The sequence below is a fragment of the Lampris incognitus genome, chromosome 16 (assembly GCF_029633865.1).
Source record: "Lampris incognitus isolate fLamInc1 chromosome 16, fLamInc1.hap2, whole genome shotgun sequence".
Lineage (NCBI taxonomy): Eukaryota > Metazoa > Chordata > Actinopteri > Lampriformes > Lampridae > Lampris > Lampris incognitus.
In genome coordinates, this window is record NC_079226.1 from 19,025,155 (window position 1) to 19,049,061 (window position 23,907).

The window sequence follows — 23,907 nt, forward strand, 5'->3', positions numbered from 1 at the left end:
TCAACCACCACCAATGTGTAGCACCACCTGGTGATGCATGGCAGAACGATCACCACACTTCAGCTTGATGTGGAGAGGGAGGAATCATTGAGCCAATTTCATGGGGGGATGATTAGGTGGCCAGATGAGAGAGCCAGGTTGGGAATTTTGCCAGGACACTGGGGAACCCCCTCCTCTTTGCGATAAGTGCCATGGGATCTTTAATGATCACAGTGAGTCAGGACCTCGGTTTAACATCTCATTCGAAGGATGGCATCTCCTATAGCACAGTGTCCCTGTCACTGCACTGGGGAATTGGGATTTGATATTTGTTTTTGTTTTTTTTAATTAGGACCAGAGGGAAGACCGCCTCCTATTGGCCCAGTAACTCAGTTTCCCAAGGAGGTCTCCCATCCAAGTACCAGCCAAGTACATACCTTCTTAGCTTTCTTCATTCAGTAGAACCAGGGTACATATTGCTATGGCTGCCAGCAATCGGATGTGGTCCTGAAAGCGAGACAAGAAGCATATGGAGATGCTGAGCTGTGGGTTAAGGAAGTGTCGCTGCTCATCAGGGGGCTGCAGAGTCTCAAGGTCTGTCTCAAACTTCTCTTCTAGGGTGAGGGTGTCAAAGTGATTCTTCAGCAGGGCATGTTCCTCTTCCTCCATTTCTGAACTTCTCATGGAGCTCAGAGACTCAATGTCATCTGCAGGCTGCTCAAATAAGCTGAGCTTGCACTGTACAGTAGACAGACAACCCTTGAGCTGGCCGCATTGTGTTGGTTGAAAGGGCGTTTTCTGCCCTGGTCGCTGCTCCCTGACTCACCACTCACGGTAATGACACCAAAGGTTCTCAGCAGCAGCCACATAATGTGCCTAACTGACATCATTGCCTGAAATAAAAAATAGCCAACCACCACACACAACACCAACAACATATGAGTTACTAAAGCAAACACAGCAGTTAAAACCTTTATTGGGGGGGGTTCATCACATGCAGTCAAATAGAAAGGAACGAGTGACTGGGAGTCTTAATCCCATCCATTCGTTTTCATTATAACCACACTTTTAAACTGGGCGGCATGGTGGCGCAGTGGTTAGCGCTGGTGCCTCACAGCAAGAAGGTCCTGGGTTTGAACCCCAGGGTTGTCCAACCTTGGGGTCACCTCAGGTCGTCCTCTGTGTGGAGTTTGCATTTTCTCCCCATGTCTGCGTTGGGTTTTCTCCGGGTGCTCCGGTTTCCCCCACCATCAAAAAGACATGCATGTTAGGATTAATACTCCTGTCTGTGCCCTTGACCGAGGCATGGCTAGATGAACTGGAGTTGGTCCCTGGGCGCTGCACGGTGGCTGCCCACTGCTCCTAGCTACACTGCTAGGATGGGTTAAATGCAGAGCGTAATTTCCCTACAGGGATCATTAAAGTATAGCAAGGAAAATAGCAAACTGACATTTTGAAGAACTGGTGTACGTAGCGCACACACACACACACACACACACACACACACACACATACACGCATGTACACATGCATGCACACAAACACACATGCACACGCCTATATGCACACACCCAATCACTAGTGCACACAAAGGCACATGCACTCACACCCCATCACTCAGTGATTCTGATGACGAAGCCCCCTTTTTCTGGCTTTGACGTGTGGGTGGTGCATGCATTACCACACACTGGTACAGTAGGTGTGGTGTATTGTACATTAACGCTGTGTATTAACATCTGTTTTTGATCGGAAAAAAAGGCAACTTCAGCTGAAAATCAACACAATGTTGTCACAAGTACATTATCAGTATCCAGGAACATTCAATTTCGGGGAAGAAAGTTGTTTTACTTCCAGTCAATACAGAGCTTTGCATGTGGCATAGTTGGCCGCTTGACCTCTCCTCAAAATCAAAACCCCGACAAAGCAAAAGAAAGGGAGCCAAAGCCCTGTCTCATGTACGCTCTCACAGCTTAACACTGCAGGTGCAGTGTGAAACGGCTATTCAAAGGTCAACTATGAGCATCAGTAACTGCTGAGTCTGTTCTGGTTTGTGACCCATTTAACAAAAAGAACGTTTCAAGGGTCCGTGCAGCTCCAGGTCTGTATTAATGTGAAGGAACTTCAATGTCAAATGGCTCACTCTATCACCTTTGTATAGCCGATGGCTAAAGACCATTTGTCTGAATAAAGACAGGACACAGAAATTACCACCCCTGCCCTTAATATTCTAATCTGCTACCGCGAATTAAAAAAAACAAACATGAAAAACATGTTCATTTGCACAATGAGAGGCCTGAGTTTGCAGAGATATGCACAAAGTAAGAATGGAATATAAGATGGAGTGATCCTCTTGTCCAACGTACAGTAGCCTCTGCATATAGCAAGTCTTACTGCATCTCCAAATGAAAGGGGTGGTCTTGTGCCTTTTCTGGAGCTGGCACTTCTCCTTCTTAACTTGCCCTATAATTAAGGACCGATGGGTGTTGACTCTCCTCTGTGGCACTATCGGGGCCAGTGCCAGGCCCCACAGACTGAATCCACCCTCTTTGGATGAAACTAAGGCCCAACCGGACAGCCTAATGCTGAGGTGAGAACTTATATATATATATATATATATATATATATATATATATATATATATATATATGTGTGTGTGTGTGTGTGTGTGTGTGTATGTATGTATGTATGTATGTGTATATGTATGTATGTATGTATGTATGTATGTATGTATGTATGTATGTATGTATGTATGTATGTATGTATGTATGTGTATATGTATGTATGTATGTATGTATGTATGTATGTATGTATGTATGTATGTATGTGTATATGTATGTATGTGTATATATATGTATATATGTATATATTCGATGAGTGGCAGGGCTTTTTCCTCTTAATATCTTTCATGGCTTTTTGAGAAAGAACGAAGCCAATCTGTGCCAACACAGATTCAAGCCCTGACTGATACAATATGAGTGAATGGACGTGATGAATAACTTCTTTTTAATATGACTTTATCAAACCCAGGAGTCAATTTCACCATAAAACTGGCACATACAATCTCACAACATGGGGAAAGGAGACTCAAAAGTGTTGAAATAGCAATACGGTTCTATTTCATTTACTTTGGCCTAAGTACTGCCCTGCCTGTCTGATATGGGCACACAAGCCGCTTCCTTAGGTGCCATCCAAACGGTATTCTGACTGGTGCAAGCAACTGCTGAGAAGAAAGAAACCGCAGTTTTACGACTGCCTCTGGATTTACCACCACTCACGCCGAATGTACGACTGGCTCTAAAGGTGATTTATTACGACAGCAGTCTGCCACAACAGCAAAAGATGATGAAGGTAGGGAGAAAGAAATGGCAGTTTTTAAACCCTTACACAGGTGTGGCCATCACAGAATTTTTTTTTTTCACACACACTGCATGCAAAACTGAACTATTGCACAGTTACCCATAAATATCTCAAAATTTGGCTTGCTTAATTATTTTAAACCGTCAGGAGCTGCAGAGAATGGCCTCACAAACTGTTGTTTAAGAAACACATGTTCTGTGTTATACTGAATAAATTATATTTTACAATATTTGAAAAGGAATAGGCAGTGCTAATGGAGAACAGATGCAAGATAGATGATGAGGGACTCCGACCTCAGCTGAAACGGTTTTAAACAAAGGAAGAAGGCTAAAAACACATTCTTATTTGCAGCAAGAGCCTGAGGAAGTAGTCTCTAGTGAAGAGAAGGTCTCTTGTCGATGCATCTTGGAGCTGCCCGGCACTTCCCCTAGTTTTGCAATAAACAGCCTCTTTGTCTTATCAAGAACTAAGTGCCTCGCTCAAGGGAACACCATCATAATTATTGAGGCAGTGTATAAAACAGCATTCTTTCAATTATCAGCTCATGTCTCTAACAATCTCCCAGTATTTCCTCCTGACAGACGCACTGCTCAGCGCAAACAGATATTTATTGACAAGCTAGACCAAAGATAACTTGCAGAGGCCAAAAGTCACTTGAGAACAACAATCAAAATAGGGGCATCCGGTTAGTGTAGCGGTCTATTCCGTTGCCTACCAACACGGGGATCTCTGGTTCGAATCCCCATGTTACCTCCGGCTTTGTCGGGCGTCTCTACAGACACAATTGGCCGTGTCTGCGGGTGGGAAGTCGGATGTGGGTATGTGTCCTGGTCGCTGCACTAGCACCTCCTCTGGTCGGTCAGGGTGCCTGTTCGGGGAGAGGGGGAACTGGGGGGAATAGCGTGATCCTCCCACATGCTACATCTCCCTGGCGAAACCCCTGACTGTCAGGTGAAAAGAAGCGGCTGGTGACTCCACATGTAACAGAGGAGGCATGTGGTAGTCTGCAACCCTCCCCGGATCGGCAGAGGGGGTGGAGAAGTGACCGGGACGGCTTGGAGAGTGGGGTAATTGGCCGGATACAATTTGGGAGAAAAAGCGGGAATAAAAATCCAAAAGAAAAACAACAGTCAAAATACTGGGAACCCTGTGCATCTCAAAACCCTGCTATGTCACATTTCATCAATGGCATCTGCACTCTGCCTTCAAATGGCGAGCTTTCTTAACTGCCATTTTCTGAGACTGACATCCTTTGAATGGTTAAGCAACTCTGCGGTGGGAATCTGAGAGACTGAAGCTAAAGTTAGAAAGAAAAGTTTCCCCCTTGCTTCCAGCACCATAAATATTCCGGATACTACGACGCACATCATGTGCTATTCCAGCGTCGAGATTCAAGGAACAAACTTTTTCCTTGTCCATGTCCAAAGAGTGTCAGTAGTAAATGGCACCATGGGTTCACAAAACTTCATCGTAAAAGTTTTTATGACTTCAAAAACATCTTTTCCCTCTGACTGTCTATGAAAATGATGAGCATGCCATCTGGCCCTGAAAAAGTAGTGAGATAAGGTCCTGAGATAACTCAATGAGCTCACATTGAGGAGACAAGCAGCAAAACCAGGCCTGGAAAAATATCTCAGCTATGAATATCTGCAAAGTGAAGTTCTCTGCAGTCAAACCCACTTAGCAAAGTGGTACGGGTGTAAATTTTCGCCGTAGTGATCAATGGGCACACAAACATTTGTAATATCTCATTTGGAAGTTAATGAATGCATCACATGCAACTTAATCCACAGGTGAAATACCAGCAATTAGAGCAATTAGAGTTACTGTATATGAATTAATAACTGATGATCAAAAACAGAAAAGTCAAAGACTTATTTCCACTGTAATCCTCTATAACACTGACAAAGATGGACAAGGGGGATTCGAAAGTGCAGAATCTAAACTTATACACCTTTGAAAATACTAATAAGTATGAAAGATACAATTGTAAAACTATCATATAAATCCCTTAATGTACAAAACTGACCTTTGTCATTGATAAGGTCTTAAATTTTCACCAGTTTAATATATTTACATTATAGAAATACTAATGCTCTGCCATTTTTTACATTGCCAAGTTTACTAGAAGCAAGTTATGCACAGTAGACTTGAATATTCCTCTTATGGAAACACTGAGTCAGCCTATAGCTGCAAAGTAGGGGAGAAACTTGCGCAATACAATCTTTCCTTATTTAAGCATAGGGGAGGGACTCCCTGAGGCCCGATAACAAAGAGATTTTACAAGATGCAGCCAATGATACCATACTGCGCTGATCGAGTAATGAGGTTTAATGACCTTGACTCAGAGCATGGTGTCTGGAGGAGTTAATGGCACCCTGAGAGAAAACAGATCTGTAATACTGTAGGCAGTCGGGCTGTGGGTACATACCTGAGACCAGCAGCAGTTGATGAAGAAGCTTCTCACGGAGAAGGATTCTTTGAAAGAAAGGAGAGGGTGCAGACTGGACTCAATGTCAGCCAGCCTCTTCAGGCTAGAAGACTCCGGGGTGTAGCCCTGACCCATTGGGGCTGACAATGTCCATAGGTTATCCTGGGAAACATGTGGGACATTGGCTCATCAGCTTCCCAAAAAAAAAAATTGCAACCATTATTGTAATATGTATGATTTTATATATATAATTGCATGTATACATATGTGTGTATGTATGCAGGCAAATAACTTGAAAATGAAAGACAAAAAAGTTTGGATGGCCTCAGTCAGTACACACACACACACACACACACACACACACACACACACACACACACACACACACACACACACACACACACACAGACACACACACATATATATATATATATATATATATATATATATATCATGTCTCACCACACTTTAATGTAATCACATCAGCATCATCACAGTGGGTATAATCTTATTGTATTGGTGGCAACCCTAAGCCTGCGGGACTGATGAACGTTGTTTATCCCCAAGATGACTTAAAAAAAAACACACACAGACTGCTGTCTCAAATAAAGGAGAAGAAAAACTCTGCTTTTTGCACCTGGTATTTACTTCTGGATGATGGACAGAGTGCTGATCGCAGTGCTCCACAGAGCTCGCCAAGTATTTGGCAAAATGCCGAAGGTATAACAATTGTCTCCTCCTCACAATTGATGACTGTCCCACTGAGGGCCTCATTTTATCATAAGGAGAGTGGGTGGTGAGTTCATCAGGACCCAGTAGTGAGGGAAGAGCTGTCTAACAGACCTGGAGTTGCGCTCAAAGGCCTAAGAAGCTCACAAATCCACAGAGAGAGACAGGCCCTGCTGAGTCGTGACCTCGACGCACAGCGATGGGAGATCCATAGAAAACCAGATCACCCGCCAGAAGGGACTATTAACAACATGCAGCGAAAAACAAAGCCAAGGCTTACAAAGTGAGACCTACAAAGGCATCGTTTCAACTCACGCCTCATGTTACAGATTCTTTTATTTACGCTTAATTCTACAACTATGTCTTCCCCATGACAGTGATTTACTGGTTTTGCCTTGGTCAATCATCCCCTGAATCAAAACATGGTTGGATTTGTCTGTCGCGTTCTGATGTCCCACTCTAGGCAATTGCCGAGTCTTTTGCAGAGCAATAGGCTCTTCATGCATGGGTAGTGTTTGTGACTGGGACATAAGGTCAAAGGCTGAATAATGGTGAACCACAGTGTCTGATGCTTCCGTGACCTAAATCTATTAAATCTTCTGCTGTTAGCAACCCAACTTTCATTGAGTCACAGGAAGGTGCTGACAAGATGCCGTCATGAGCCAAAGTGTGAGACACAGACCTGGCACACAGAAAGAGGTCTACTTTGTACACTGCACCCACATTAATGTGACACACTTACAGCTTGACACAGTCACACTATTGCCAAGTCCAAGAAGTTAATTGCCTCTAACTTAACAGTAAGATGACATGTGAAAGAGAGACAAAAAGAGCTGTCATGATGTATTAGAGCAATAATATACAGCGTTTTTTTTTCTTCCTGGAACTACCTGGTATGTGTAGATAAATGAAAAAAACAAAAAAGATTACACACTAAGTCCCTTGTTAACAGATGGGATTTAATAATCTAATAATTTACAGGTTGCCTTGCTTAGTGGAAATAATTTGCCCAGCTGGAACATGCCTTTAACCAATCAAATTGTTTGGCTTCAAGTACCAGTTATATACTTCTTTCGGCTTGTTCCCTGTTTTTCAGGGGTCGCCACAGTAGATTTTATAGTTTCCATTGGTACCATGTGGCGGCCATTGTTAACCTGGGCCTCGACTGATTCGGTATGATATTGTCAATCCGCATTATGATTTGGTAAAATTTTACGTCAGATGCACCTAAATTTTATGTCGGATGCCAGTACCAGCTGTATACGTACATATTTATCCATTTTTTGAAGCTCTCATCTCAAACTTGTTCATTAATTACAGTGATGAAGCATACTGAACGTATGAGATTATACCCTCTATGCATCAGCATTTTCAAAGACTACTGACTATATCAAATGACTGAGGTTATCAACGCATCAATAAACTAGGGAACCGGCTAGCGACGCGGGTAGGTCAGCGGCATCACAAAATTGAATCAAGAGCAGAGCGAGACAAACAGTGTCCATGTGTTCTGCTGAATTCTGCCAAAATTGCTATGATGTACACAAAACTAGGTACTCTTAACTGCCAAAGTCCTTTTGTCATGAATAATGAGCTTACTTTGCTACCGCCACTCATAATAGCCAGCCCCACAACAACAGGAAGTCTTCTTCTGGCCAACAAAAGAACAGAAAGCATCTGTTCCCCTTTGTTTTGCTGTCTGCTGACACAGCTATAGTGCTCTAGAAATCAACAAAACAATGATAAAAATAAAAAAGAACATATTATTGGGGAAAAAAATCAAATAGGCTTGCTATCCCAGGGATGCATAATTGTCAAATTCACATTAAATGGTAGCATACAGTATAGCAGCAGCAAACCCTGGCCTGAGTACCTTCTAATTTCCAAAAAGGTTTAATCTCATCTGCCTTCAATATGGTCTTTACAGGGAGAGACAGGGGGCTACCGAGGCAAAAAACTGTTGAAAATAAAAGACAAAAAAGTTTGGATGGCCTCAGTAAATGCACGGTGAACTACAGCGCTGGTCCAAGTGGTAAAGGCTCTCAGATGAATCATCAAAGGGAAACAAGAGGCCTCCGTTTTAAAACAACTGGCTTTACTTTCCATCATTGTGAGCTAACGAGCACGTACAACATTTATTAATAGGCTTGGGCCTGGGTTTGGATCCAAACTCAGGACATTTGCTGCATGTCTTCTCCCTCTCTCGTCACCCGGTATCTTCTGTCCATCTTCACTACCCTAACTGATGAAGAACAATCAAAAACAATTTAGTTCAAAAAAGATTTCCACTCCCGAATTTCACAAACACCACAGAGGGAAAGGTTACGAAAATGCAGTCAATAAAAGCGCCCCCCCTCAATAGCATGAGGCTTTCCATGTGAACTGTAGAAGACGTTTGACATCTGTTTCAAAATGTGAAACTATCTGAAGACTGTTACTCAATGTGCTGTTTCGTGGAATAAAGTCTGGCTGAGTTACCGGGCCTCTTCAAATTTGACAGTCATTCAACAGGCCGACTGCATCAAATGACAAGACAGATTCCAAGAGGGAAAGAAAAACAGGGGAACAACGCCTAGATTATGCATCAGATACTGCTACAAATTCCTCACTGTGTAAACAATAGCTACTTAGTAACCATATCAAATGATGGAAGTATGGAATGCCATTCAAAAAAAACACTAAATGCTGGAATCTAGAGCGACCAGGGTAAGGAACAGTGGACGGGATCGTGTGTTCTCACAGTGCTCTCTGAAGACTTCTGGATGTGGAGAGGAAGTATTAAAGCATTTGAAAATAGGAGAGACTCGTTCTCAGCCATATGTTGTCCATTAGGGCCGCATGTCAGCCTACCTCTCTGTCTGCTCCTGTGGCACTGTCCTCTTCCTCCTCCTCCATTTCATTAAGGAGTTCAGCTAGACGCTCCTTCTCTGCCTGGGTCATCAATGCATGCCCCCCTGCAGCGCTGGCCAGCTAATATATGTATGCCAAACCGTCATAAGGGAAAGGCAATGAAAGTCATAAGTCACATTTTACTTCTTTTTAATTCTGTTTGAGGATTCTTGAATTTAACTTTCTCCTGAACGGCAGACAGACAAATATTTTCCCTTTGTGGAAATGCAAACATTCTTGAGAGGTGCCCAGCGTTACGTGATACACCAGACACTGCTACTGGCCCAATGTGAGCTCTGACATACCTCAATGTTTTTCTTAACAAAGTCTTCTTGTTTCCTCTTGCTGTCCCTTGGAGCCCCACAGTGGCTGCCTTCTGACTGCTCTTGCCCATTGTCCTGTCTAACATCAGATGACTCTTGCATGTTGCCCAGCCTCTTATCACCTGAGAGACAAAAAAGTCTTCAGATTTTAGGGTGATATATGTGGAAAACATGAGTCAAACTTCTAATAATCCCCATTAACCAATTCAAAAACCCACGATGAAACAGCATAGGTTGGGAGGTGGCCGCTCGAGTAATCTACAAACAGAACGAACTAAAAAGGGATTTTCATTTGCATTTTCATGCATTTTCATTCTAAAGCAGTAAGATATTCTTTAGAAAATGCTGATGAACGGCATGGTGGGTAAACTGTAACGTTCACACATGAAAAACCTCCACGACAGACTAGACAGAGGTAGAGAGGCGACGGTATTGTTTTTCCTGAGCTCATGGCGCCATCAAGTGTACATTTTGTCGGTAAAAGTGAATGCTAAATTTTTTATTTTTTTAACAAGAAAGCTAAAGCACTTTAAAATAAACGTTCATTTTCCTGTAGAGTTCAGTTTTTATAGTGCTGAAACAGTTAGTTTATTAATTAGTCCATTTTACAGAAAAATTATTCACTGAACGTTTTGGCCATTGTTCGATGGTTTTAGTCATTTATCAACTAAAAATGCCAAAGATTTGCTGGTTACAGCTTTAAAAATGCTAAGATTTATTTGTCTTTCAGATTCATATTGTTGTAAAATGAATACCTCAGGGTTTTTTGTTGTTGTTGTTTTAGGCTGCTAATCAGACTAAGTAAAGCGTTTTAAGACATCACTTTGGACTCTGGGAATTTGTGATGGGCATTTGTCATTATTTTTGACATTTTATAGAATAAACGAGTAACGAATTAATTGAAAAAATGATGGACAGATTAATCATTGAGAGAAATAATCATTTGTTGCAGACCTAAATTCACTGTAACCTCACTTTGCTCTCTTTGTCCACTGTCTTCTTCACACTCTTGGTTAAGAACTTCAGTTTCAAATGTTGGTGCAAAATCAGCCTCCTCTTTGGGTCCTTGAGTTTAAAATAAATGACAGTGAGCAAATGGATTTGCAAAACCTCTTGTAAAAATGCTGCCATTATGTATGCCATGATGTATGCCAGCTAGAAAAGCGCTATATAAAATGCAACTTGATTGATTGATTGATTGATTGATTGATTGATTGATTGATTGATTGATTGATTGATTGATTGATGATGAATGCATACCACAGGTTGCTTCCAGAGCCAAAAACAGTCTTGTGTTCTCAGCTTCATAGGCACACACAGATAAACTTTCCGGCTTAATCTGCAGCAGACGATTGACAACAGTGTGTTCTCAACCCACAGGCATTCCTCGCAGGATGAAGTACACTTTTTTTGTTAAATTCATCTAAAAAATGTTTCAGATGACCATCAATTCATATGACTAAAATAGTTATATATACCAGTAGTTCCTGACAGATTTTTTGTTTAAGTGCCTTTCCCTGACACTTGACCTGTTTTTCTTCGCAAATCTTTGCAGCCAGGATAATATCAAGTCTTTTCATCTCATCAATGGCCATCTGGATATCAGACTCTTCATTCTCTTTGTCAACGACAGCTGTATGACGTTGAACTACTGTAAATGAAGAACACACACACACACACACACACACACACACACACACACACACACACACACACATACACACACACACACACACACACACACACACACACACACACACACACACACACACACACACACACACACACACACACACACACATACTTTAAACTGGTATATCTATCTGGTATATCAGGCTTGGATCCAGTGGATAAATCTACAGGTTTAAAGCATGATGCTATAAATGATACCCGAACTGCAACTTATTGTTAGAGGTCATTTATTCCCCCTTTATCACAGATCCACAACAACTTTGAAGGCACACTCACTTCCGTCAGGACTTCCACTGGAGAGGCGGATGGCGGTTTCCTCCGGGATGCCCTGGTCCTGTTGGGAGTCGTTATTCAAGGTCTTTGCGTCATGTTATTGTGATTATAAGTATTTTCGCGTCGGTAGCATAATGTGACGCTAACTCTAACCTCCTTCCTTACCTTCACTGTATCCGCATCAGGATTTGATGACAGCGACACGCTTGATAGACTACTAGTACACGTTCGCTCACCAGATGCAGGTCGGAAAATACTATCTGTCATTTTCATGGCGGTACTCCTAGAGGGAAATACTCTCTCTGGTCATTTTCATGGCGGTATTCCTAGATTTAACCTACACTTACCAAAGCTCACATTTATAACAATCTACTCTGGCGTTTATCATTATTGTCATTATTATTATTATTATTATCATAGGCATTTTATAGCTTTCGGTAGTTAAGCGCGAATTTAATAACGACTTGCTCGAGTCTTTTCCTCCCCCAATTGGTTTGGTTGCTAAGGACGCAAACTTTACCCGGATGTCGTAACTATATAGGAAACCGCCGCGTATTTTTAACCTGCTTTATTAAACAAACAAAATTGCATATGTTGTGTTCATGACAATACAACACCAAACAAACAAAATGAGCGAGCAGTTACAATAAACAGATTTTAAAAATTTTCGTAAAAAAGAAGTGGTCATCAGAGGTCAAAGTAAATAGATATTCATACAGGAAGCTATAGTGGTTCCTATGGATACGACACGAAATCGAGGCAGCACAGCTGATGGAAGTCAATCAACGCAACTAGCGTAGCGGATTCCAGGCTAGCAATAAGGAACTAGCTACAAAACTGGTAGCTGTAGCGATATCCCCGTTGGTAGCCGAGCAAAACATAATTTATCAGTTTCTGGGATATGTCTTCGGTGTAGCTGGGCTATTTGGATACCCACTGCATGTCTGCAGTGTGACTGTGCGAGAGTGGAAGAGGGTGGAGGATTCGGACAGGGTTGTGGTGTGTACCTCCGTGACATTTTTTGCTGTTTAAGCTAACGTTAGCAAGCTAACCAGGCTAACAGCATATTGGACGCTAACAATGAGACATATCTACGGGCGTGTTGGTTTGGGCGTTTTTTGTTTATTTCCTATAGTATTTTGTGTTAACAACACTGCTAGCAAGTTAGTAATCAACTTATTTGATCCGTTTAGTGTACAGTCTGGTGACATTTAATGTTTTAAACTCTGGCCTTGCTACCTGTGTCAGTGTAGCGTACGTTACACAGTTAGCATAACGCCTTAATAAGGAAGCGCTGAAAATGGGTGGCTAGCAGCTGTGGTAGTAAACCATTGACAATGAGATTTACACTTTTACGTTGCAGTGTAATGACTGTCTTCACTGACGGTATCAAGCTGAATAATTTAGCAACATTATTGACCCAGGTTAAGTTGAAAAGGTTACATTAATTGTCTCGATATTATTAATGTTTTTGTGGTTTTCTTTTATCGATGTATCAAAGCAAGTGATATAAAGTACACTCATTCCTTAGTCACGCCCATTTTACTGGCAACTGTCCAGCGATGCAGAACACTTGTACCAGGCAGGTGTCAGCATATGGTCAATGCCACGGGGTATATCGTTTTGTCAGACCATTCGTGGCTTTGAAACTGATTGCACTTTTAATTTCACCAGAATGACCTGAGTCTGCAGAGAAGATGTGCAATGGAATGATAGAACCTATATCAAATGCCTTTTGGCCTTGCATCTCAGGCAGCGGACAGCCCCTCTCCCTAATTCTGGTCCTGACTGTGGTGTCCATTGCGCAAGGGACAGGTAAGATGTTACCCTAAATGAGGATTTATAGTACCCATGTAGTACACACTACACAGTAGCAATATGCAGTACTCGTTTTATTATAATATATTGCGTCAGTGTTGCCCCTCCCTGTTGAGGAAATACTACTGACTGACTTATAATAAAAGATATAACAAGCTTTGGAGGGAAGAGAGCAAGCTGTGAATGCCTGATGTCTTTGCATAGTCACCTTTATCAATACACACTCCCTCTCTCAAAACTAAAATGAGGAAGACACTAATAGTTTGAGACTGCTGCTCTTCCTGTCTCTGTTACCTCCTCCTACTGCCTACTGCCTATGATACATGACTCATGGTTATTATATAAGGTGCTGTGCTGTGTGATGTTTTATGAAATGATTTCATTTCCTCAACAGAATAGACTTGATCAGCATGCTTCATGATATGCTGGTTTATCTTAGTAAGTTTATTACAAGGTCTGCTAAATGTATGTCCAAACTTTAGACAATTTTTTCAATATTTTTGGTCGGTGGCACAAGTGCATAATTGCTATTTTTGAAAACAGCATCACAGGATGATGAAGACATTGCCTCATCACCTTAATGGGTCACTATGATCAGTGAAAATTTACGTACATAGAAGATGGTGGAGCATTGAAACTGTTTATATATCCAAAAGCACCTTCGGAAATGTGCAGAGGTACATTTGGCCATAGTGCTTCTGTCATCAACTCATAGCAGCTAAGTGAACAAATATAATCTTTGTTCATACAGTATGGTATCTCTGGATGTGAAACATACAAGGGGGAAAAAGTGGCTGTATCTTTTCGCTAAGTGAGCAGGTCACAGTGACGCATACCTACACAAACCAGATGTAGAGAGCAGCGATGAAAAAAAAGACAGCGTTTCTGTGGGAAGAGAAGTAAGTATGAATACAAAACGCTCCTGGTGTAGACCAGAGGTTAGCCAAAAATATTATTGAAATATTGGTTTCAAAGGGGAATCCTTATGGTCTCAGTGATTCCTCAGAGGATTTTCTGCCTCATCAAGACAGAAACTCGTGACGAAATAGTTCACTGTTTAACCCGGTTATCATTTTTGTGGCTCTGCTTTGCTTGCACTGCATATTGTTAGCCTTGCACAAGAAGCACAACAACCAGGGTTGTTGTGCTTCTTCTGCAAGTGGGGGCAACTTACGGCCAGTAGTTGGCTTAGTAATCATCATTCTTTTCATGAACAAGGAGCATCAGAACACCTATGCTCTTATGTTGTAGCTTGTCTTCGCTGTCTTCCATGTAACAAGGTCTGCAAGAAGCTAAAGCAGGGGTGCTTTTTTTAAGCAACTGATATGCTGGCTTGGAAATATGTTTTCACCTGGAATAATATCATCTGGAAAGGAGTGAATATTATAGTGGAGTAAAACTAAGGAAATGTTGTATGTGACAGTTGCTTTGTAAAGGATATTTCATTGAAAAGCGTAAATCCAGAGCAAAATGCATTTATATAGTGGTATCAATTTGGAAATAAATGGAAAATATTTAATATCTGCTGAAATGTTTTATATTGATGTCGGCCAGAGTTTTATTTTTTCATTTCCCTACTTACCTACTACACTATAAGACTATGTCTGTTTCACTCTCAAAAACTTTCTCTGTAAATCCAGTAACAAAAATGTTTTTGGCTGGACCACAACAGCAGGGCCACCGCTAATCTGCTATACATGTGACTGCCTGTGCGTGAGTGACCAAGTGCGTGCCTTAGTGAGTGATTGAGTTTCACGATTGGTCAGACGGCCAAGTTGGAGTTTCCCAATTGGCCGTTGCTCTTTCAAAATGAGTCAAAGCAAAGTTTTCTATTATGTCAGCTGTTCGTGGAACCAATGTTAAAACAGCCTCTTTTAGACCTAGTCACGCAAAAAAAACAAAAAAAAAACATTAATAAAATGTAGTTGTGGTCCAGCCATATACTAGGTTTTAACCTAGTCTTGTTACTAGATGTATAGAGTGAAGCACTGCAGAAAAAAATGAATAGACTGTGTGATTTGTCATACGAAATTAACCTTTTTGTCTCATGAAAGCGTTTCTTCTAATTAAACTTTTTATGCCTATTTTACTCAAAGTAAGAACTACATTGTGTAATCTGACTGAATTTCATTTGTTAATTAACTTTAGAAATTAATGATTAACTGAAAGAAATCATTGGATGCAGAACAGGTGACATCTGAGGGAGGGTGTCATCGGTCCCTCACACACTTCTGACGTTAGGCTTGAGTAGAATTGTTGCATTCTGAAGAGGAGCAACACAATCTTTTACGTACTGTATTATTTGTAGAATGAAAATTGCCACTCATTGGAGTAACCAGCGGTGTGCTCCAGAGACCCCCTCTCCAGAAAAAGTAAAATGTGTCCAAAAGGTTGTATGTCAGAGCCTTGTAGTAACGCACATTCAGATGTCCATTCTTTTAGTGATTAGAATTCACTCATTGGCCTCAGTGCTGATGATGGTTAACATTGATCATTTTGTTTTTGTAACCCTATTGGCTATATGGTGTAATGTGTCTCAAGCAGGGATCACATAGGTCTACTGTTGATAGCCTTACTTCCAATAAAAGCCTCAGTGGTTTCTGGGAACACCCTGTCCTTCCTTTGTAGGATGTGTGAGGCCCTACATGGTCCAAAACAGCTGGGTCAACCTGACAGAAACCAACAGGGGCTCCTTCCCTGTGGGCACAGTGTTGCAATACAGCTGTGAACCCGGTTACCTTGCAGATGGACCCAGCATCCTCACCTGCACCTCACTGGGATACTGGTCCTCTGATCCACCTCGCTGCATACGCAGTGACGGTAAGACATTCTATCCATCTTTGTTCTCTGATCTATGAAGTAACCGACTAACTGTATTGTAAACACCCAGCCTACCCCTCACGTAAACATAGTCTCTTCTCCAGCTAATGAAATATGAGTTTACTTTTAGTCCTATTCACTGCATCCATAGCTTTTACATGTATGTTAAATTCAGCTTTCTCCCTTTCCATAAACATGTAACAACAGATATCCATGTTTTCTGTGTTTGTATGAGTTAACAATGTAAGGGGTCTCCATGTTTATTTTCAAACCAAGATACTGTAGGGGGTGAGGATTTCAACGGGTCAAGTCAGACATGCACTGTAGTTAAATCCCCTCCACTAGATTGTTGATTATTTTTCTAAAACTTAAAGCACCTCCAGTGTTTTTATACAACTTACAACTCTAATGTGAAGTGAACACGAGGATAAGAGTTTATTGACAGTAATGGTACAATGATTGGGTGCCATCTGATGCTATCTGAATGGCTGTTTGCAGCATTAGGGCCATAATCCAGCTGTAGGAAAAGATGATTTTTTTCTGTCTTTTTTCTCTGTTGGTCTAAAGCACGTGAATGAAAGTATTCTTATCTTTGGTAAGGTACTCTAGAGAACGTATTAGCAACAACAGTTATAGAACTGGACTGCAGCAGAGAACTCAAACTAGTCTTTGGAGTAGAGATTTTTTTTTCCCCCATGTCTTGTATTTAAGAAAATTTAAGCAAAAATTAAAGAAGATGGAGAAAAGTGGATTGTGTGTATAGTCTTGTAGCTAATCATTTAATTTCATATCTATATATGTATTTTTCATCCATTAGTCTGTCTACCACCCTCTGAGCCGGAGAATGGACGCTACATCTGCCACCCGTCACCATGCCACAGGTTTTCCCATGGCACTGTGATTGAATTTCTCTGTGATGACGGCTTCATTCTAAAGGGAGACTACAAATACTTAACCTGTCAGGATGGACAATGGGATGGCACCACACAGATCAGCTGTGTTAGCCAAGGTGGGCAAGCCCATAAACATTGTAGGGACTCTGTCAGCAAGCCCAGCATTTTCGCCTAATTTGATAATGGGGATTGGTAATCGTGGGGCTGTTTCATAAATTCCATTTGGTTACAGGTCAGGGGGTGTTTGTTGTATTCAGAAAGCAAAAAAGATTGGTAACAGGAGTTGTGCTATAATTAGTTATGATCCATCACTGTGATAGGTGGGGTTGTAAAAATTCTATCATAGTCTATTTTTACCTGTCATATTTGTTTTCATGTTTACCAATATGTTTTACGCTACATTCATGTATGTGATTATAATGCCTTACTAACGCTACAGTAGGTCCTACTAGGGCTGTGCTTAACAAAAACGTTAAAAGTTAAGGAGAGATAAAAAAGGGCAATTTATCCATTTCTGGAACCTCACGTGCATGCATTGGCAAAATTGAATGCACTTTTTAAATGCAAGTAGCCTACTTCACACAAACTGCAAACTAACTTTCTACCATGTAGACTACCGTGATAATGCTTTTGCAAAGATGGTTATTTGTAAACATTTTTGACAAGTAAATATAAATATTGCTATGTGATATTTTCTCCACTCTGCTCCAATTTATCAGCACTGTAATTGAAACGAATGTACACTACCGTTCAAAAGTTTGGGATCACCCAAACAATTTTGTGTTTTCCATGAAAAGTCACACTTATTCACCACCATATGTTGTGAAATGAATAGAAAATAGAGTCAAGACATTGACAAGGTTAGAAATAATGATTTGTATTTGAAATAAGATTTTTTTTACATCAAACTTTGCTTTCGTCAAAGAATCCTCCATTTGCAGCAATTACAGCATTGCAGACCTTTGGCATTCTAGCTGTTAATTTGTTGAGGTAATCTGGAGAAATTGCACCCCACGCTTCCAGAAGCAGCTCCCACAAGTACTCCCACAGCACAAACAGGCTCTAACCAGAGTAGAAAAAGAAGTGGGAGGCCGCGTTGCACAACTGAGCAAGAAGATAAGTACATTAGAGTCTCTAGTTTGAGAAACAGACGCCTCACAGGTCCCCAACTGGCATCTTCATTAAATAGTACCTGTTAGAGCCTGTTTGTGCTGTCCTCTGAAGGGAGTAGTACACACCGGTGTAGGAAATCTTCAATTTCTTAGCAATTTCTCGCATGGAATAGCCTTCATTTCTAAGAACAAGAATAGACTGTCGAGTTTCAGATGAAAGTTCTCTTTTTCTGGCCATTTTGAGCGTTTAATTGACCCCACAAATGTGATGCTCCAGAAACTCAATCTGCTCAAAGAAGTGCCCATCCAACCAATCCAACTTGTGGGAGCTGCTTCTGGAAGCGTGGGGTGCAATTTCTCCAGATTACCTCAACAAATTAACAGCTAGAATGCCAAAGGTCTGCAATGCTGTAATTGCTGCAAATGGAGGATTCTTTGACGAAAGCAAAGTTTGATGTAAAAAAAATCTTATTTCAAATACAAATCATTATTTCTAACCTTGTCAATGTCTTGACTCTATTTTCTATTCATTTCACAACATATGGTGGTGAATAAGTGTGACTTTTCATGGAAAACACAAAATTGTTTGGGTGATCCCAAACTTTTGAACGGTAGTGTAAGTCAGAGTATTATCGAAAATCCTATAAAATCAATTCCTTAAGGTTGTTAACACAACCCCTAGTTGGTTGTGACCAACTTACTTTTGTTGATGTCATCTTCTTTCTATTTGAGGTTGTGTAAGGCCGTTCATGGTACAGCATGGCTCAACTAATTTGACCGAAACCAACAGAGGCTCCTTCCCTGTGGGCACAGTGTTACAGTACAGCTGTGACTCAGGCTACCTGGCAGATGGATCCAGCATCCTCACCTGTACCTCACTGGGACATTGGTCCTCTGAGCCACCTCGCTGCATACGCAGTGATGGTAAGGACAAATGTGCATTTGTGTGTGGATGCCTACATATCTTTCTCATTCTGCCCTTGACTAGATAGTAACCCCTTCAAGCATTGAAATGCTGGTTTAGAGTTGTTCTGATGATGATTGCCCTGTGTCTTCTGTGCAGTGTGTCTGCCCCCCTATGAACCAGAGAACGGGGGATACACCTGCCACCCTTCACCGTGCCAAAGGCTCTCACATGACACTGTGATTGAGTACTTCTGTGATGAGGGCTTTATTTTGAAGGGAGACTACAAATACCTGACCTGTCAGGATGGGGAATGGGATGGTCCCATGCAGATCAGCTGTCTCATGGACCAAGGTGAGCCAATTAGCTAGCAAATGTTAGAGCTGTTAGACTGTTAGACACAGAGCTCAGTATCAAAATATCCATTACTTGGCAGTTGTAACAGACATTTAATTTTAAAAATAACTAATTTCTAGTGGACTCTATATATATCCATCTCACAGACCGAGACCCATCTCTACCATTGGGGATGCCCACCTTATCCATAGTGGCCTCAACAGCCAGCTCAGTCGCCCTCATCCTTCTCTTAGTGGTGCTTTTTGTGCTGGTACAGCCAAAACTTAAGTCCTTCCATCGGTGAGTCAGGCTCTAATACCAAAGGCTAGGCATACCTAAAAATTAGCTTTTGAAATGACATAAGTGGATAGGATGTAACAGTTTTTTGTTTACCATGCCCAGGAGAGAGCAGGGGGTGTCTGGCCAGCCTGTTTCAATAATGGTGGAAGGGGTCCAAGTAACCCTTCCCTCCTACGAGGAGGCTGTGAGTGGAGGTGGTGGCGGAAGGTCAGCATCAACTTTCAGCTCTGAGTCCCGCATCCAGATAGTTCTGTCAGAGGGCCAGCACATGACAGAGCCAGCGGCTGGGCCCTCCAGGCCCTCCTCTCTCACCCACCAGCATTCAGAGATGGCTGTGGTCCACCCTGTACCACCATCATCTTCATCACCCTCTCCCATATCGTCTTGCTGGGGCCTGGAGCATGCAGGGGCTACAGCTCCTCCACTGTCACGAAGGAGGCCGTCCACAGGCAGTGACCAACATAGCCTGCCTCTCTTGGACTCTGAGATGGACTACTCTGATGGTAAGGGCCCTTTTTATGCACACGTTTCAATGTGTTGGTAATCTAAATCTCCACCTAGTCTTAATGCAGTTTTGTTTGATTTTGCAGATATGCCATTGTTGAAGGAGACTTGAAATATACTGCAGCTCCTCAGATGTATCAGAGACCACAGGCTTTGCTGTTGATCTGTAGCGTTGAGCGTGATCATCAGAGTTCCACACTGCAGCAAATGTCAACAAAGACTAGCCCAACTAAATGAGGCACTGAGTGAAGCTGTGGGTCACTCAGAATAGCTCCATTCCTTATCCCAAAGGAGGACCAAGAGGGAATTCACATGTACATACATGCTTAAAATTTTGATAGGAATTCTTACATTACGTATGTCTGAAGTCTGAAACACAAACTTCCATTTGCTCTTTTAGCCATTGGTTTTGCTGGGAAATGTGAAACTGATCTGATGTGAAATCGCTCTGGAGAAATTTGATTTTGTTTAATGGGTTTCATTCCAATGGATGAAGCTGAAAACTCACTTTGGGAGTTAAAGGTTCATGTTTTTGGCCCTGGACCTCGTTAAATTCTTGTTGAGCATCATTTAGAATTGTACCGACCTAAACCTTACTAATCCCTTTAGTATTGATAAACTTGCCACTTTGCTGAATCTGTATATTACCTTTACTTATTTGGAAGATGCCTTTATCCAAAGCGATTTGCAAGAAAGGCAGCAATTAGCCGATAAATTTGAGTTTTACCACCTGGCATCATAGAGTGCTGAATCTTCCCACTAGGCTTCAACAGTCTTATGTCGCAGTTGTTTGAGCCTTCAAAAACAATTACATATCTCCTTTTCCAAAATGGGAAGCTCATCTTACAATCACATGTATCTTTTTTTGTTTATTCAGAATATTATCGTTTTGAATTTGTCCAAAATCCATTTTGATTTGGAAATACTTTTTGCGCCTCACGGACATCCCAAGTAACCCAGCCCAACCCAAAAAATATCTGCACTGTTGCCTAGAAGAAAACAGCTGGCTTGCTAGCATTAGCTACAGCCACGTACTTTCAGCGTAAACAAGCCTTCCATCTGCAACTGATGGTGCAAATGTAAAAAACTGATAGTGCAAAGGAAAACATATTCATGGAATTACAATATAGTCATTTTAACTTGATAGCATGGTTTGAAAATATTTTTTCAATGGAACTTATGAAGACATGTCTGACTGTACTCTGAGCTTCCTGTTTTTGAAAAGGATATATATATAACTTCGTTAAAAGAAACACTCAACAGTAGAAAAAGTGCTCAACAAATGAGGAGCAAAGTAATCCAGTGATTCAAGTAATTCGAGGCAGTTAATATATTATGTTCTTTCCCATGTAGCTTTATTTATAGCTGATGATAGCTTATGGCATGAAACAGACTTGTACTGTCTTATAAAGAATTTACTTGACTCACAGGATTACATATACATATATATATAATTCAGCTGTCAAATGACAGCTAATGATTTCTTATGGCATGAAACAGGCTTGTACTGTCTCATAAAGAATTTTCTTGAATCACTGAATTATTTTGCTCATTTGTTGAGCACTTTTCCTACCATTGAGTTTCTTTTAACAAAGTTATATATGTATATATTTATATATAGGAAAAAAAGAAGAAAAATATATATATATGGGAGACGCCACCAAATGTGGTTGAGAATGGCAGAGCTAAGGTCCTTTGGGACTTCAAGTCCCAGACTGACAAGCAGGTGCTGGCTAACCAACCAGACATTGCGGTGGTTGACAAGGAACAGAAGACAGCAGTAGTGATCGATGTAGCATCCCAAGCGATGGAAAAATCAGGAAGAAAGAGTATGAGAAGCTAGAGAAATACCAAGGGACTGAGGGAAGAACTAGATCGGATGTGGAATGTGAAATCTACAGTAGTCCCAGACGTAATAGGAGCACTAGGGGCTGTGACCCCCAAACTGGAAGAGTTCCAGGAACAACATCTGAGGTCTCTGTCCAGAAGAGTGCGGTCCTAGGAACAGCTAAGATACTGTGCAGAACCCTCAAACTCCCAGGCATCTGGTAGAGTACCCGAGCTTGAGGAAGACGCACACCACCTGAAAAAGGGTGAGAGGGAGATTTTATTTTTATGATCCATTTTATAGGCTTAAATGGATGCCCAATGTGAAGATTCAGAAACCTGGCATGTTTCTCAATGCTGAGAGATTGGTGAAGTTTTTGTCTGTACAATTCTAAATGATGCTTGGCAGCATTTTAATGAGGTCCGGGTTTTAAGAGAAATGAGCCCATCCTCTGATCATCATGGCACGACGTCTTGTCCACCCTGTGTTTTCATCACATCGCATCACATCACATCACATCACATCACATCACATCTTGTAAGCTGCATCTTTGGAATAGTGCATGAATGCAACATGTGCAACCCATGCCTATATGCAGAACATTTACTTCTGCCTCTTTGGTTATCTAAGATGAATGAATTGCACTATGGGGTGTTATAATTCACTAAATACCACAAATTGCTCTATTAGACAGCTTTTCCACTCACCAAATGATTTTGATTTGAAATGATTATTTATCAAAGGATTGAGAGTGTAGATTTCCTCTGCTTGCTTTAAGTGGTTCAATGTGTCAGATCATCCTCACGCATCCAGTTTCTCCTCCCTCTACAAGATAATTCTCCAAATGTATTCTCCTATTTATATTCATACTCTCTGTCCCTGATGGCCTTAGCTTTCCACTTCTATGCACAAACATCTGTAATAGTTTTCATTGAAAAATCTCAAATATAAAAAAAATGAATTGTCAGTTGAATGCCTCCATAGAGTTGTGACGTTACATGGCTTTGTCAGGCGCATCACTTGTTAACCCGGGATGGGGGGAAAAATCCAATTTATTTATTCAGGCTGCTTTTTAACAAAAATAAATCATTATCTAATTAATTCTACCTAGGAAAAAAATAAATTAAGTATTTAATATATTTGTGTCCAGAATGCTGTTGATCAGCCATGGTTCCTTCGATGCATCCACAGCTCTTGAGACGTTTGTAAGAAGAAGAAAAAAGTAGCTTTCCACTTTGCTGCTTCAGTTTAACGCCACTGCAGACTCACAACATGACACTGTAAAATGACTGGGTAAATCCAACTCAAGGTAAATATACATAAGTTGTTGTACAGCTTTAGTGTTAAGTCAAAATTAATTTGAACCTGTTTTGAGATTTTTTTTTTGGTTTGGAGATTGTATTTTAATATTTTGAAAGGGTTTCTCTCAATATTTCTTTGTATATACTATGCGATTGCTTTGAATAAATATTTGACGTGTTCAAATTGCATGTTTTTAAATTTCTTTGGGATTTACATGGGAAATAAGATGTCTCACCAATAGCTTTAAACCTTATTTGTGAAATATTTGAAAAATTTTATTAAAAAAAAAAACTGACAGTACAATATGAATACCCTTCATTTAAATTTACAAAGTACACAGCATCTGTGTTAGATGTGATGTTAGGAAATAGCCATTTCATTAGTAAATCATCAGAATAACTGGTGCTTTGTGACCAC

The 23,907-nt window shown here is 41.0% G+C and overlaps 2 protein-coding genes across 2 annotated transcripts in view; one reads left to right on the plus strand and one right to left on the minus strand.

Annotated features, from left to right (window-relative positions):
• The window catches only part of fsip1 (fibrous sheath interacting protein 1), a 33,246-nt gene extending 21,300 nt beyond the window's left edge, over window positions 1-11,946 (minus strand). Inside the window, exons 1-7 of the mRNA XM_056295364.1 lie at window positions 11,839-11,946; window positions 11,677-11,734; window positions 11,194-11,341; window positions 10,969-11,057; window positions 9,691-9,830; window positions 9,347-9,466; window positions 5,768-5,929 (exon numbers count right to left, since the gene is read on the minus strand). Of these exons, the coding sequence (XP_056151339.1) occupies window positions 5,768-5,929; window positions 9,347-9,466; window positions 9,691-9,830; window positions 10,969-11,057; window positions 11,194-11,341; window positions 11,677-11,734; window positions 11,839-11,946 (825 nt within the window). The remainder of the gene's footprint in view (window positions 1-5,767; window positions 5,930-9,346; window positions 9,467-9,690; window positions 9,831-10,968; window positions 11,058-11,193; window positions 11,342-11,676; window positions 11,735-11,838) is intronic.
• A 545-nt stretch (window positions 11,947-12,491) lies between these two features.
• Window positions 12,492-23,709, plus strand: LOC130126431 (sushi domain-containing protein 6-like). Its single transcript, XM_056295945.1, has 9 exons — window positions 12,492-12,672; window positions 13,348-13,488; window positions 16,120-16,311; window positions 17,129-17,320; window positions 19,049-19,240; window positions 19,380-19,574; window positions 19,724-19,856; window positions 19,959-20,359; window positions 20,447-23,709. The coding sequence occupies exons 2-9, from the start codon at window positions 13,371-13,373 to the stop codon at window positions 20,470-20,472; spliced, it is 1,449 nt and encodes a 482-aa protein (XP_056151920.1). The 5' UTR covers window positions 12,492-12,672; window positions 13,348-13,370; the 3' UTR covers window positions 20,473-23,709.
• The last annotated feature ends 198 nt before the right edge of the window (window positions 23,710-23,907 follow it).

Bases quoted from the DNA above. Each gene is read 5' to 3' on its own strand.
- LOC130126431 (XM_056295945.1), top strand. From the start codon at position 13,371: ATGTGCAATGGAATGATAGAACCTATATCAAATGCCTTTTGGCCTTGC. The intron at 17,321-19,048 runs GTGGGCAAGCCC...TTTCTATTTGAG, and splicing joins GATCAGCTGTGTTAGCCAAG to GTTGTGTAAGGCCGTTCATG. The intron at 19,857-19,958 runs GTGAGTCAGGCT...TACCATGCCCAG, and splicing joins AAACTTAAGTCCTTCCATCG to GAGAGAGCAGGGGGTGTCTG.